A 12,187-nucleotide genomic window follows, 5' to 3' on the forward strand; every position below is an offset into this window, starting at 1 on the left:
TGTTCTTTTCAAATGCATATATCAATTTTTCCGCACCCACTGAGAGTTGTGCGAGGGCCTTGAGGAGGTTATTCTTGTCCATCAGTGTCCAAGGCACATAATGGGGTCATCCCGCTCCTTTATGAATAAGGGGCATTTGTAATTTTGACCTGGTCTTTCCTTTGTTAATTTTTGCTCCCTTTTTTCTCGCCAATGCTGTTCTCCCCACCCTGCTCCAGAGCCTTCCCTCCCATCCTTCTTCCACCTATTATTTGTGGGGTGCCCACTGAACCTGCTGTACCCCTCCTACCGCCCCTTCCTCGAACTCCTCAAAGTTACTCCAGCATTCCTCATCTCTTTCTGAGGCCACTGTATCATATCCCACATTTTCTATCTCGCCTTCTCGTTCTACTCTTACCATTTTTATTGAGGCGCCATCTATCCGAAAGAGAAAGTGCCCCGATTTCCATTCGTTCTCAGGCAGCAAGGCAAGGCAGCAAGGAAAAGCTTTTTAATGGGGGCTGAAATGGTGGGTGCCCTCCCGCAGGTAGTGGCAGTGTTTCGCACAGAGTTCGTAATCGGGCCAATTCTGCCTGGGTGGATGTTAGTACTATTTCTATATTCTGAGTGGTCGGCCCTGTGGGGGCAGGAGTCTTAGTTATTGGAACATAAGGAGGGTGTGGTGGGCACACTTCCCCCGGGTACGTACATCAGGTCAGCGTATCCCTCTGCGGGTCTCGCGAGTAATGGGTATATTTTCTTAGGCTCTTCAGTCCACCTCTCCTTCTCCTCTCATTTGGTATTACCGGGGACCCCGTGTCCTTTTCCTTGTTATTTGTAGTGGGTGTCTCCTCGAACATCTTCCACAAATCCAGCACCTCTCGTCTATTTTAAAGCTGTTTCCCCTTGTATTTGGCCATCAAATATCCCCCTATCAAAAGGCCCTTCTTCCGGCCATGCATGAGGTGATCCCTCCCCCTTTGTTTCAGTTACCCATTGGCCATGGTACTTTTTTCTTTTTGGTCACTGTACAAGGGAAGGTGCTTACAAAAAAGTGACAGTGGGTTATCCATCCACATGTTTGTCAAAGCGCCTCTTTTCTCCCGCTCCTTTTCTGACTCTACCTTCAGATCTTGATCTTTAGTACAACAACGATTACTATTTTTCACTTTAAAACTGTTACGCTCACCTGGTATCCAAGGGGACGCCACCCAGCCGTAGGGACTCTGGTATCCTTCTCTGCGGTTCCCAGATGTGACCAGCGGGGAAGTTCTGCCTGGAATACAGGTGGGCAATGTTCAAGACTGTGCAACTGGGGTAAGCAACCCCCCCCCCACCACCCCGTATGCCCACAGCCCCTCTGGCGATCTCCTCACCTTGTTGTTAATTCTGGCGTGCTCTCCGTCTTGCCTTCTTGGCAGGGGCGCATTGTCCTTTGTGGGCAAATGCGATCTAGTTACTTCACTGATGCCGGCCCGCTTTGAGTCTTTCAGGTAGGTCTTATTGCTGTTGTATATTGTTGGTCTTGCATGCCTTTCTTGGTTTAATAAATGTCTCTTTCTCTTCCTTTGGTGCGCGGAAGTCCAATGTGATGCATTGACTGAATAGGGTCTCGCCGGTAAATGGTGACGTATAAAGAGCGCTATGATGCGCTAAGTAGGCGCTATGCGCAGCGCTATGATGCCTTGCCTTTGCTAACCTGTTGTCTTTTCTTTCCCATAGATCACGGTGGTCACCCGGTATATAAAATCCCGAGGCGATGCTGCTCGAGGGGCGACTTGCGAGATGAGCTTTTCGGCACAGTTTGTTATGTTGTAGAAGTGTCTAATGCCTTGTTTCTTCCTTTTTTGCAGATCCGTCGGTCCGGGAGACGCGCTGATCCTAGGATGCTGTTCGCAGGAGCTGTGGGCAGCTAACGATGAAAATTACAGGTAAGTTGCTGCTGCTAACGATGTCCTTTTGTCTCTTTACAGATGCTGTTCTTCTGAGGTTCGCAGGTACAGCTGAACACGATGAGCGTCACGTTGCACGATAGCAAAGTAACGCGAAGCGTGTTATCCAAGTCGGGTGTGGTTTAAATAGCTTCACGAAAGTAGTCCAGGTAAAGTAGTTCCTAGGGTACCACACGCAAAACACTATACCGCATAGCTCGATTCCAAGGAGCCAAGCTATGTGGATGCCTCCATGTTGGCTGGCACTTGAAATAAAGTAGTTCCCTAAACACAAGTCTTTATTAAGTATGAGCCTGGCGCCAGGACTGGCCCCAAGAGGGCTTAGGCAAAGGATACCTAAATTTGTTGGAGACCCGAGCCAAGACCCCTCCTGCCCCATGGGCTTGCCAGGGGGGTTTTCTGGATGTGGGTCGCGACAAAAACATTACTTCTACATTGCAAAGACAGACACAAAGACATTAACCATTGAACATTTTGACAAACGGACCAACAAATATGTTGACAGACACCGAAAAAACAAAACTTAAATCTTAAAATATTCCTTTATACCGTGAACCCCTTCTGTTTAGACCATACCCCCCCTTCTCACGCATTTACCATTCACATCACCTCTGCCCCCTCTGGGCCTACCTCCTTAAACGTTGTAAGAACACTAAAATAATGAACTAATACAACAAACTATAAAAATAACCACCATTTGTTTCCCAGCCTACTAATTATACGAGACTCCTATTTTTATCCTTTTCTCCACTTGTTATTCGCACTGGTCGGGACAGTGCAATGCAGCGCCGCCTTCTACCCCCTTTCAGAGCTAGGTTCCTGTTTCTCTTCTATTCTTCAACTTGTCCTTTCATATCAAAACAATGGCCATAAAAAAAAAAAAGAGCGCTTATTTTCATACACTCATCCTACTCATTCATACCCTAATCATGCGTGTTACCTTCCCTTATTAAACTCCAAAAACTATTTTCCCACTTTCCCTTATTTGTTTTCACTTGCAATTAATACTCATGTGCCCGTGTTCTTCCAAGAGCCTCCGTTCGCAGTCTATTCACAACGTCTGGGCCTCCCTGTCGTGACCTCACCTGGCTCCGGCGTGCAGTTGGGTATTCGCAAAGCCGGACCAACAAAACCTTCTCTCTGCATACACGTTTTGTTTGGGACTGGTCAGCCATAGGTGGGGAGGCCCTTCTGGGGAAGCCCTTGATCTTGCCGCAAGTACAGGGGTATCTCAAGGAATATCACGTTGGGGTCACCAAATGAAGGCTCACACCCTGCAGCGCACGAATACCCGAGACCAAATAACGTACACACCCCGCTAGGGAATGAGACCAAGAGAATAATTGCAAGTAAAACTAATTTATATAAAAGGTAAACGCAAGCAAAGAACTCTGCTGCCTGAGAGCTCTCAGCCAAACAATACACAGGCAGCACATTAAAAGGACAAACATCGTCAGTCGTGACGTTTCAAATAGGGTAGAAATCATGGTAGTTGATTGGGGGGGGGGAGGGGGAGGCCTATGCCATGCTCGTTGGTATCGGGGAGGATGGATGCTAATTGGACGTTGCTCCCCGTTGCTGCAGGCACATGTGGGTCTGCTGAGCTCATCTCTGTGGAGTGAAGGTCGAGGTCGGGTCAGAGGAGCTCTACAATTCTATCTAATCTACAATAACAGGAACTGATGTCATGAAAAATTACAAGCATAAATGTTTTGGCCTACATGGCGGTACTTTCTGAACCCATTGGCAGATATATCGGCATTCCAACCCCTGTAGGCGGGCGTTCATAAAACACAGCGCCCCAGACCTAGGTGTCTGCCCTGTGATTTTTGAACTACCTGATGCCTCATGATACGGACGGACATGTGTTAGTCTTGGCAAGGATATATTGGTGCATAGGATTAGGACTTTGGTGGGTGTCCTCGGCTGGTCTCTGCGAGGGGTCAGATGTGTATCTATATCAAAGAGTGGGGGGGGGACCAGTAGTGTGTGGCCTGGTGGGGTCGAGGTGGCACAGGCAGGTTAGTGGAGATGGATGTGCACATGGGCTGGGGCCTGCTCTGGTCTCACACAGTGCAGTGAGCTCATCAGGCCTGGGATGATACTGATGTGGCAACAATGAATGACTGGACTTCCGTGAGAATGGGGGTTGTGTGTAGCTGGCAGGAGGCATAGGTGGCCTGGGCTGTCTGTGCGAGGCACTGGGCAGGGGAGAGGCAGTATTAGAGATCATTTTCAGGCCTAGTAAAAGATGGCGCTCGGGTGCATCACAAAATGGAGTCTCTAGGCATTAATAAAGGCTTGGATATTCATTTGTTTGCTGCTGTTAGTGCGAATAATGGGCGAGTGGGGGTGTCTCCCCCTTTGGCACACACAGGATCTCTTCAGTGCAGGAATGTTGATGGAGGTGGCGAAGACCACCTCTCCCCCCAAAAGAATAAAAAAATATCATGGCCAATAGGTAACAGAAACAAAGGGGGAGAGACGGTTGCATGCTTGGCCGGAAGATGGGGTCTTTTGATAAGGGAACATTAGAGCACCTATCCATGTACCCAACAGCTAAATACCAAGGGAAGCAACTTCAAAACAGAAGGGAGATGTTAGATTTGTGGAGGATGTTCGCAGAAACTCCTGCCACAAATAAGAGGGAGAAAGGGTCAGAAGCGCCAGCAGTAATGAAGGGAGACGAGGGAGAAAAGTAGAAGGGGGAGGATGAACCGAAGAAAATCTATCCATTGCTCACAAGGTCGGCAGAGGGGTATACAAATCCAAACAGAATTGGCTCAATTACGAGCTGTGTGTGATGCAGCACAAGGATCAGGGGAAGGACTCCAACCTCCAAGGGGCACCCCCTTCCATACAAGAAAATGAATGGAAATCAGGAGATATAAGAAGAGAAGATCGGCGGGGTTCTGGAGGGGGTGAAGAGGGACATTTTGGCAAGAGAAAGAACAAATGAAGAGAAAGATATTCTTCAAATCAAGAGAAGACCAGGGGAAGAGAAAGAGATCCTTTGGCAGAAGTTAGTTAAAGAGGAAGGACATATCCTCTGGCTAAAATCCAAACATTATTGAAATAATTCATGAGATTCATAAACTACCTATAAACCTTCCCAAAGTAGGGAGCCACCCTTTGAGCCAGGGTGTACCCTAGTTTATAGTCTTTCTGTTCAGGTGTATAGGAAGGGAATAGGTTTGGGACACAGGACAGTGGACTACTTGTTTTGACAGACATTCTGACGCCATCCTTAGTTTTGTTTGCGGCAGGGAAACCCCTCTTAGCTATAGAGACAGGTAGGATTCTTCCTTTTGTTCTGTTAAATAAAGGTTTGTACCAACAAACATGCCACCTTTGTGTCCTGCGTCTACTTCTGCACACTTACACTATCCAGCATGGAATAAATGGTACAAATAATATTTATGATTAGGATAAATAAGAGTTCAGTTAATAATTACTCAAAAGAATATCAAGATCTATTGGATAATGGAACGCCAGTTTTGTAATACTCTAACCGATAGTTATATCATGTTTTAAAATTATACTGCGAAAAAATACGATTCATTTTATTAAAGGAGAAAAACAATGAATGTTGCACATTTTGAACAAAGGAAGAAAAAAAGTCAAAAATGATTAGCAATTTGTGACAGGAAACACGGTATAAAACCTGTATATAAACATAGAAAACAAAGTTACCACACTCAAGATGGCACCCAGTTGTGCTGCAATCTCACAATTCACTAGCTTCCTGAAAGGGATGGATTTTTTTTTGCTATTTAAACAACAAAGATGCTGTTGGGAACACTTTGACTGGTAGTGTTGGGATAAAGGCAAGCCAAGGTTTTTCTATAGTAAAGGTAAGGTGTAATGTACTTAGAATATGGGATGTAGAGGCTTTAAAGGAATTGGTAACAAGTTCAGACACCTGCTTGGAAGCTACTCTAGCCCAAGCAGAGGAACCACAGCAAAGGCATCAGTGGCAGGTAATGGATTTTTGATTGTGAAAAACCACAATTGGCATATTCGAGATTGACATTATTTGTACCTTAGAAACAAACACCTGAGATATTGGGGTTTTACAACTTGGAATTTGGGTTTTATAAGGAATAAAGTGAAAAGGAGAGTCTAATAAAATGGGTATGATTATTGAAATTCGAACTGTAATACAGGTCAGTCGTGGTAATTTTCACAACTTGTATTTATTCAATGTGTTTGATAGCTTGGTTGAACGCAGATTGGTATATTTGCTTTATTATTTTGTAGAGATGGCTAGCAGGTTTATCTAGTGACAACGGATTAACATCCATAAAGTGTTAGAACAGATTTTTTTGTGATCCAGATAGCCACAGATTTTAGATTGAAGGAAGAATTGTTTTCTAAGATTTTACTTGGGAGAAATGTAATTATATTTGTACAAAACCCAATAACTGGAACAACCAAACAGAAACATGTAAAACATTTCTAAAAAGGCGTTTTAAATGTTTGATGAAATTGAACACATACATGAGATATATTTTGAAGGGTGGTATGTCAATGTACAATGGTGGATCAGAAGAATGAGTCGGACATATTTTGGACATTTCTTTGATCTTTTATTAAAATGATAAAGAAAAGGCCTGTCTTGCCCCACCGCTATAGGGGTGTTGCCTACATAACTAAATAACTAAAAGGTGCTTGTCGAACGTCACGCAGTCCAAAATCAAAATGACCTCAGTCCAAACCTAAATCTATCAGACCCAGTCACTAATATTAACAACTAAAGTTTGCCAAAAGTATGCGTCTCTTCCGGTTTCTTCCCTATGTTATGTTAGCAACATTTTATAAATTCATTCCACCCTGTTGCACTAGTTTCGGCATAGACAGACTGGCAGCGAGGTCACCACAGTGCTTCTGTGGTCGTGCCAGCTCATCGGACGGTCCTCTAAACTCCATCCATACAACGCCTTTTCTGTTTTCCGGTTTGCCGGGTCTACAGCGTTACAGCTTGGCGTTATTTGCTTCTCGGATTGCCACAGGTTCCGTGGCGTCACTTTGCTCTGCCCCTCCTAGACGTAGCTACGTCAGGGGGCTTTCTCTGCACACAATTCTCTCTCTTTGTTGATCCACTCGTCCACATACAAGTCCCAGCTTAAAGAAGTATCCCCTTTTTCTTCAGTCACTTGATTCAACATTGCCTGAAGCCAAACAGAAAGAGGACACATTATTCATTATGGAAGGCATGTCCACTATATGCAGATAAGGTGGAATGCATCAAGAGTTCCCCGTCAGATTGAGAATCCTTGTCCCGTAAGGGAGAGTCACCCAGGGAGGGTCTTGTGGCGCGGGCTCACTTCCCTAGTCCTCAAAGGGGGTGGCTCTCCCTTGGGGAGAAGGGATGAATACTCTTGATTCACATAACCTTTCGCTTAAGGGGTGGCTTCCCTTTCTCTAAATAAGACGCAGACCATCTTCCTTTAGGGTTGGCGAATTTTCTTCATTCCGGAGCCTTCGATGTGTCGCTTTGGAACTGGGAGACTTAATCCCAAAAGGTGCAATCTTCCGGACGGGAGATTCTTAAGTACCCAAGCATAGCAGGGGAGAATATTTTGTTGAGGTAGTCTGGTTTGAGGGAGTATTTAGGAGCTCTGAAAAAGTTAGGAAGTCATTACCAATAATTGTTTCTTCAGGGAGTCCGGGCACCACAACAGATTTCATAGTGGTAGGTAAGCCTCTGACCCTTAGTAGAAGAAGTACTTTGGGATAGGTCTCAACATCCCCTGGAACACATCCGATTCTGACGGCTTGTTCTCCCTGTAGTTCCTCAGGGTATAGTATTATCTGCTTGTACAGCAGTTTGTTTACTCTCAAAGTCAATAAGGGCTTTGGGCCAGACTCCCTTAACTTAAACATCTTGATGACTCTGGAAGGGTTCCTGCACACAATAGTAGACGTCAGCCTTATCAGGATTGTCCTCCAATTTCCCTTCTTCCCAGCTACACTGTTCTGCCACTATCCACCGTATTTCCATAGGCTCCTCAGGGATGTTTTTGGGACAGAATCTGGCAAGGTGCCCCTTCTCTCCATAAGAGAAACAGATAGGAGAAACAGGAAAGGGTGATTTTACCACTCCTATCTCTTCTCTAGTGGGTGGTCTGCATTTTGTTTTCAGTATGGATGGGTTCTTTTAGTTACTTCCTCCTTATTTGAGGGTTCTCGAGGATGCATTCTCTCAGGTCCATGTGATTTCTCCATGGATAAGAATCTGGAGGTGGTCTAACGTCTCTTCATGGTTTTACGACTTTGCCAGTATTTTTAAGATACAGGGCAGCCTCGAAATGGGCCTGCACAGTCTGGATAGCAATTTCCAGAATGGCTGAGGTTGTTGTAATATACTTCGTTGGGGGGATGGGGGTAGGGCCTCAACCTACTCTAAGACAAGCGCTTCTAGGACTTCGACACAGTCTTTCTTCCAGGCCACTGGGTAAGAGCATTTTGTACCTGGCCTCCTAGTTCCTGGTATAAAAGGGCCCTTTTTATGTCTGAAAAAGAAGTTATTCCTTGAGGATTTATATTTCGGTACAAAGCTTGTATTTCTCAATTTAATAATGAGGCAAGGTAAGAGAACTTTATATTTTCATCCCTATTAAATTAGGCTGCTTTCCATTCAAAATGTATTAAGAATGCCCCCAAATCATCTCCTTGGTGATAGGGCTGGAGTACACCATGAGGTACTGCCCGGTGAGTGGGACCAGCTCTTAGTTCGTCGAGAATCTCTTGGCAACGTTGATCCACCTTGATCTAGTGGTCTATGATTCGCTCCAGCAGGGATTCAGGTGTACTCATTTTAAATCCCTGGGGTGTCGTGATGAGGAAACCTTCGAAAGGGTGTTTTTCCTTTTTCCTCCATGTCAGAGTCTTAAGGGAGTTTCTAAGTGAATGCTGTGGGCTCTAAGCTGATATATTTGGGGTTCACTCCGAGGGATGGTTTTATACCCCAATGACCTATGGGGGAAGAGTTTGTCAATGGATGTTACCATGCAAAATAATATTTGGGTCTGACACGATTGGGTCATCAACAACCCACTTCAGACACCATATATGGTGGGTCGAAAGAAGGAGTCAGACATATTTTGGACATGTCTGATCTTTTATTAATACGATAAAGAAAAGGCCTGTCTTGCCCTATTGCTATACGTGTGTTCCCCGTCTAACTTAATTAAAGGTGCTCATCTGTTGTCAGGAAGACTGAATCAAAATGTCCTCAGTCCAAACTTAAATCTGATTCTACAGCTAATGGCAACAACTAAAGTTTGCCAAAAGAATGTCTTCTGGCTTCTTCCCTTTGGCCATCTATTTTGAGGCATTATCTTCGTGTTTTCATATTCCACATATATCTCCAATATGAAAATGTCACGCTAAACAAACAGGTTGCTCAATATAATATTTTTGGTGTATAGGGTTTTATTCATGAGCTCTTGTGGCACCTCCCAATTGTTCATGGATTTGGTATTCCAGGCGGTGTGGCATTTATCACTGTTCGACTTCTCATACATTCCTTCTTTTCACTTGCATCTATTCTTCTGGAGGTTTGTGAGATTTGTAGTACACAGAGTTGTGATAAGGCTTACCAGGAGAGTGGACCAGCTCTACAACTTGTAGAGAGCATACAGGCAACGCTTCTACAGTGCATGACTTGGCGAGGAGGAACCCGGTTTGCATTCAAGTGTCAGGCACCCATCCAGCTTGGAGAGAGCAAAGCTTTTAAATGCAGTAGCTGGCAAGGGTAAGCCAAAGCTACAAACCAGAGTCTGGGACCCCCAATGAATGGCTTTGTATGCCTAAGGAAGTCTGGGGAAATAGACAATTCTCCAACAGCAAAGGAGTGGCTGGAAATGAGATGAACAAAATCTAAAACTGCCTTTTGTTCAGGGGAAAGGAGACACCCCTCTGGATCCAGAAGACACCTTTTTGTTTAGTTATCTTAGTATGTAAGGGGCAGAGTTAAAATGACAGTGGGACTTTAACTTTGAACATTCCGACACTAGTTATTTCCGTTGAGGAAGGCAAACCCCTCCGAGTTACAGCTAGTTATTGTTTTCTTTTCCTTTAACACATTTGAATTAAAGTGTATAGCCAATACCTTGACACCTACATGTCAGAGCCTTACTTCTGCACCCTTACAGGTCCACTTGCCCAGACCCGTAGGGAAGGTCTTGCAGCGCGCACTCACCGCCTTAGCCTCAAAGGGAGTAGTGCTCCCTTGGTGAGAAGGGACGAATACTCTTGATTCGTGATAGTGCACATTCAATGTTTATTATTTGAAATTAAGAGGATCTGTTCTTGATAAGAGTACAGGAGAGTACAGAGTTCATTGTCTTAGGTGTTTATAGTCTGAAAAGTAAATTTGATGTCCCACCAACTTGGTTCATGCATAGCAAGACATTATATGGGCAACAACAAACAAAGATAGTTTTTTTGTTCCAAATAGGGGAATCTATGGCCTTCTGGGAATTAAATGGTAAGTAACTTAATTTTCGTATTCACCATGCACTATGAAGAAAGCAGAATAGACTGCTTAAGTACATTGTGAAAATGCTGATCCGTTCATGGAGAGGGTGTGTATAGGGGTAAGTACAAAGGTGTTCTGGTTATCAGACTAATTTGACAAGTCGTCAATAATTGTTGATTAGCATTTTTGTATTTGGCTTCCTGGTATTGTACTTCAATTTAATGACATTTGAAAAGTCTTCATGAAAACAATGCAAATTAGAATTTAAAAAAGAAAAGGGGGATGGAAGAAACTAGTCTGTCGCCAGAGTGGCTTTGTAGGCGTTTCATCATTGGCATCCTCCCGTTTGCAACCAATGCTAGCGCATCATGTTGCCGAACCTCTGAAAAACATTTAATTTCACCTTATACCTAAATGGAAAGTGTAACATAAAAACACAAAATGAAATTAGACACTTTCTTTTAAGGACAAGGACGCGAAGCATGCTGCACACAGCCTCACTTAATTTCCTTTCCTGGTAACGACAGAAGACATTCATAATCTCACTAGAACTTTTTCTCAGATGAGCAAAGATTAGAAATTGTTAATGGAGTGAACTATGTAATGTAGCACTATATGTATTAGTATGTACTGTAGTATGTTAGGTCTTAACTTATCTGGAAACATGATACTATCACAGAAGGAATTGCTGGTGTCGTGCAACAAGTGAAGACAAAAATGGGAACTGTAAAATGGATAGTACCTTAAGATTCGTGTACAAACGTGACCCTAAATTGTGAGGGTTTATAGCAATTTAATAGTGAGCAACTGAAAAATTATTGCCGTCGCTGAAATGCAGGTTATTCTTCACTACACACATTGCTTAGCCAATGTGGAAACACAATTCTGTAATAACTTACATTATTGAACATACCAAACAGAAACATTCACAGCAAATATAAGTTTGACATTCTTTCCGTTTTCTGCTGCAGAACAAATATCTTACCCTCTTCTTTCTCATCTTTTTCAATTTTGCTCTTCTTTGCCGCTTTGCCTCATACATAGCATCTATCTGAGCCCCAGAGAGCTGTGCTTTATATTGAAATAGTTCCTCTTTGTATGCTTGACGAGCTTTTTCTGCAGCCACTTCGTATCCCTGTATTGCAAAGTGGCAACAGAGCAGAGATCAGGGTTTTCATGTGTACATTTGTATGAGAAATTGCTGCGAGCTGGTAACTATTTAGCTTCTTTATAAACCATGGTTCGCATGACACCAACAGCTATCAAGAGCTACGTCTGGCTCCCCAAGCCAAATGGTGCAAGACAAATTAACCTATCTGACTTTAACTTTATAGCTCAGAGAATCTACATTAAAAGCTACATAGTAAATCTCTAGAAGACCTGTAAAGAATGAAGGGTCATGTACACTGGACACAAAGGTATAGTTACTTCTCATTCGGAGGTTAGATGTGTTACATGCAGAATTAGGCACTAATGCATAGTAACAGCACAGAGAAAGCGTGAGCAAGGTCACACCAAAGAAAACAATGTCAGCAGAGATGAAAATGTGGCAGTAAATGGACTAGCAGAGATTACATCAGAAACAGATGTAATGGCAGAGTTATGATGTAGCAACAATTAAAGACAAAATGAAAGGTAGCAGCATGGTTGATGAATTGACAAAATAAAACGTAAAAGAAATAAAAGAAAAGCCATTTTAAAGAGAATATCAAAAGTGAAGATGTGTAAAGCAACATGGCCAGCAACTGATGATTCAACAAACAGTGAGCAA

At 43.6% G+C, this 12,187-nt stretch overlaps 1 protein-coding gene across 4 annotated transcripts in view; it reads right to left on the reverse strand.

Moving 5' to 3' along the window:
* The window catches only part of TFAM (transcription factor A, mitochondrial), a 438,863-nt gene that overhangs the window by 194,357 nt on the left and 232,319 nt on the right, over positions 1–12,187 (reverse strand). For 3 of the 4 annotated variants that reach the window (XM_069611229.1, XM_069611227.1, XM_069611228.1), the window contains exon 4: positions 11,402–11,551. The exons of the other annotated variant lie outside the window; for it this stretch is intronic. In XM_069611229.1, coding sequence (XP_069467330.1) covers positions 11,402–11,551 — 150 coding nt within the window. The remainder of the gene's footprint in view (positions 1–11,401; positions 11,552–12,187) is intronic. 4 annotated transcript variants of the gene reach the window in all.

This window comes from Ambystoma mexicanum, chromosome 8, assembly GCF_040938575.1.
Source record: "Ambystoma mexicanum isolate Mex_15411 chromosome 8, UKY_AmexF1_1, whole genome shotgun sequence".
Taxonomy (NCBI): Eukaryota; Metazoa; Chordata; class Amphibia; order Caudata; family Ambystomatidae; genus Ambystoma; species Ambystoma mexicanum.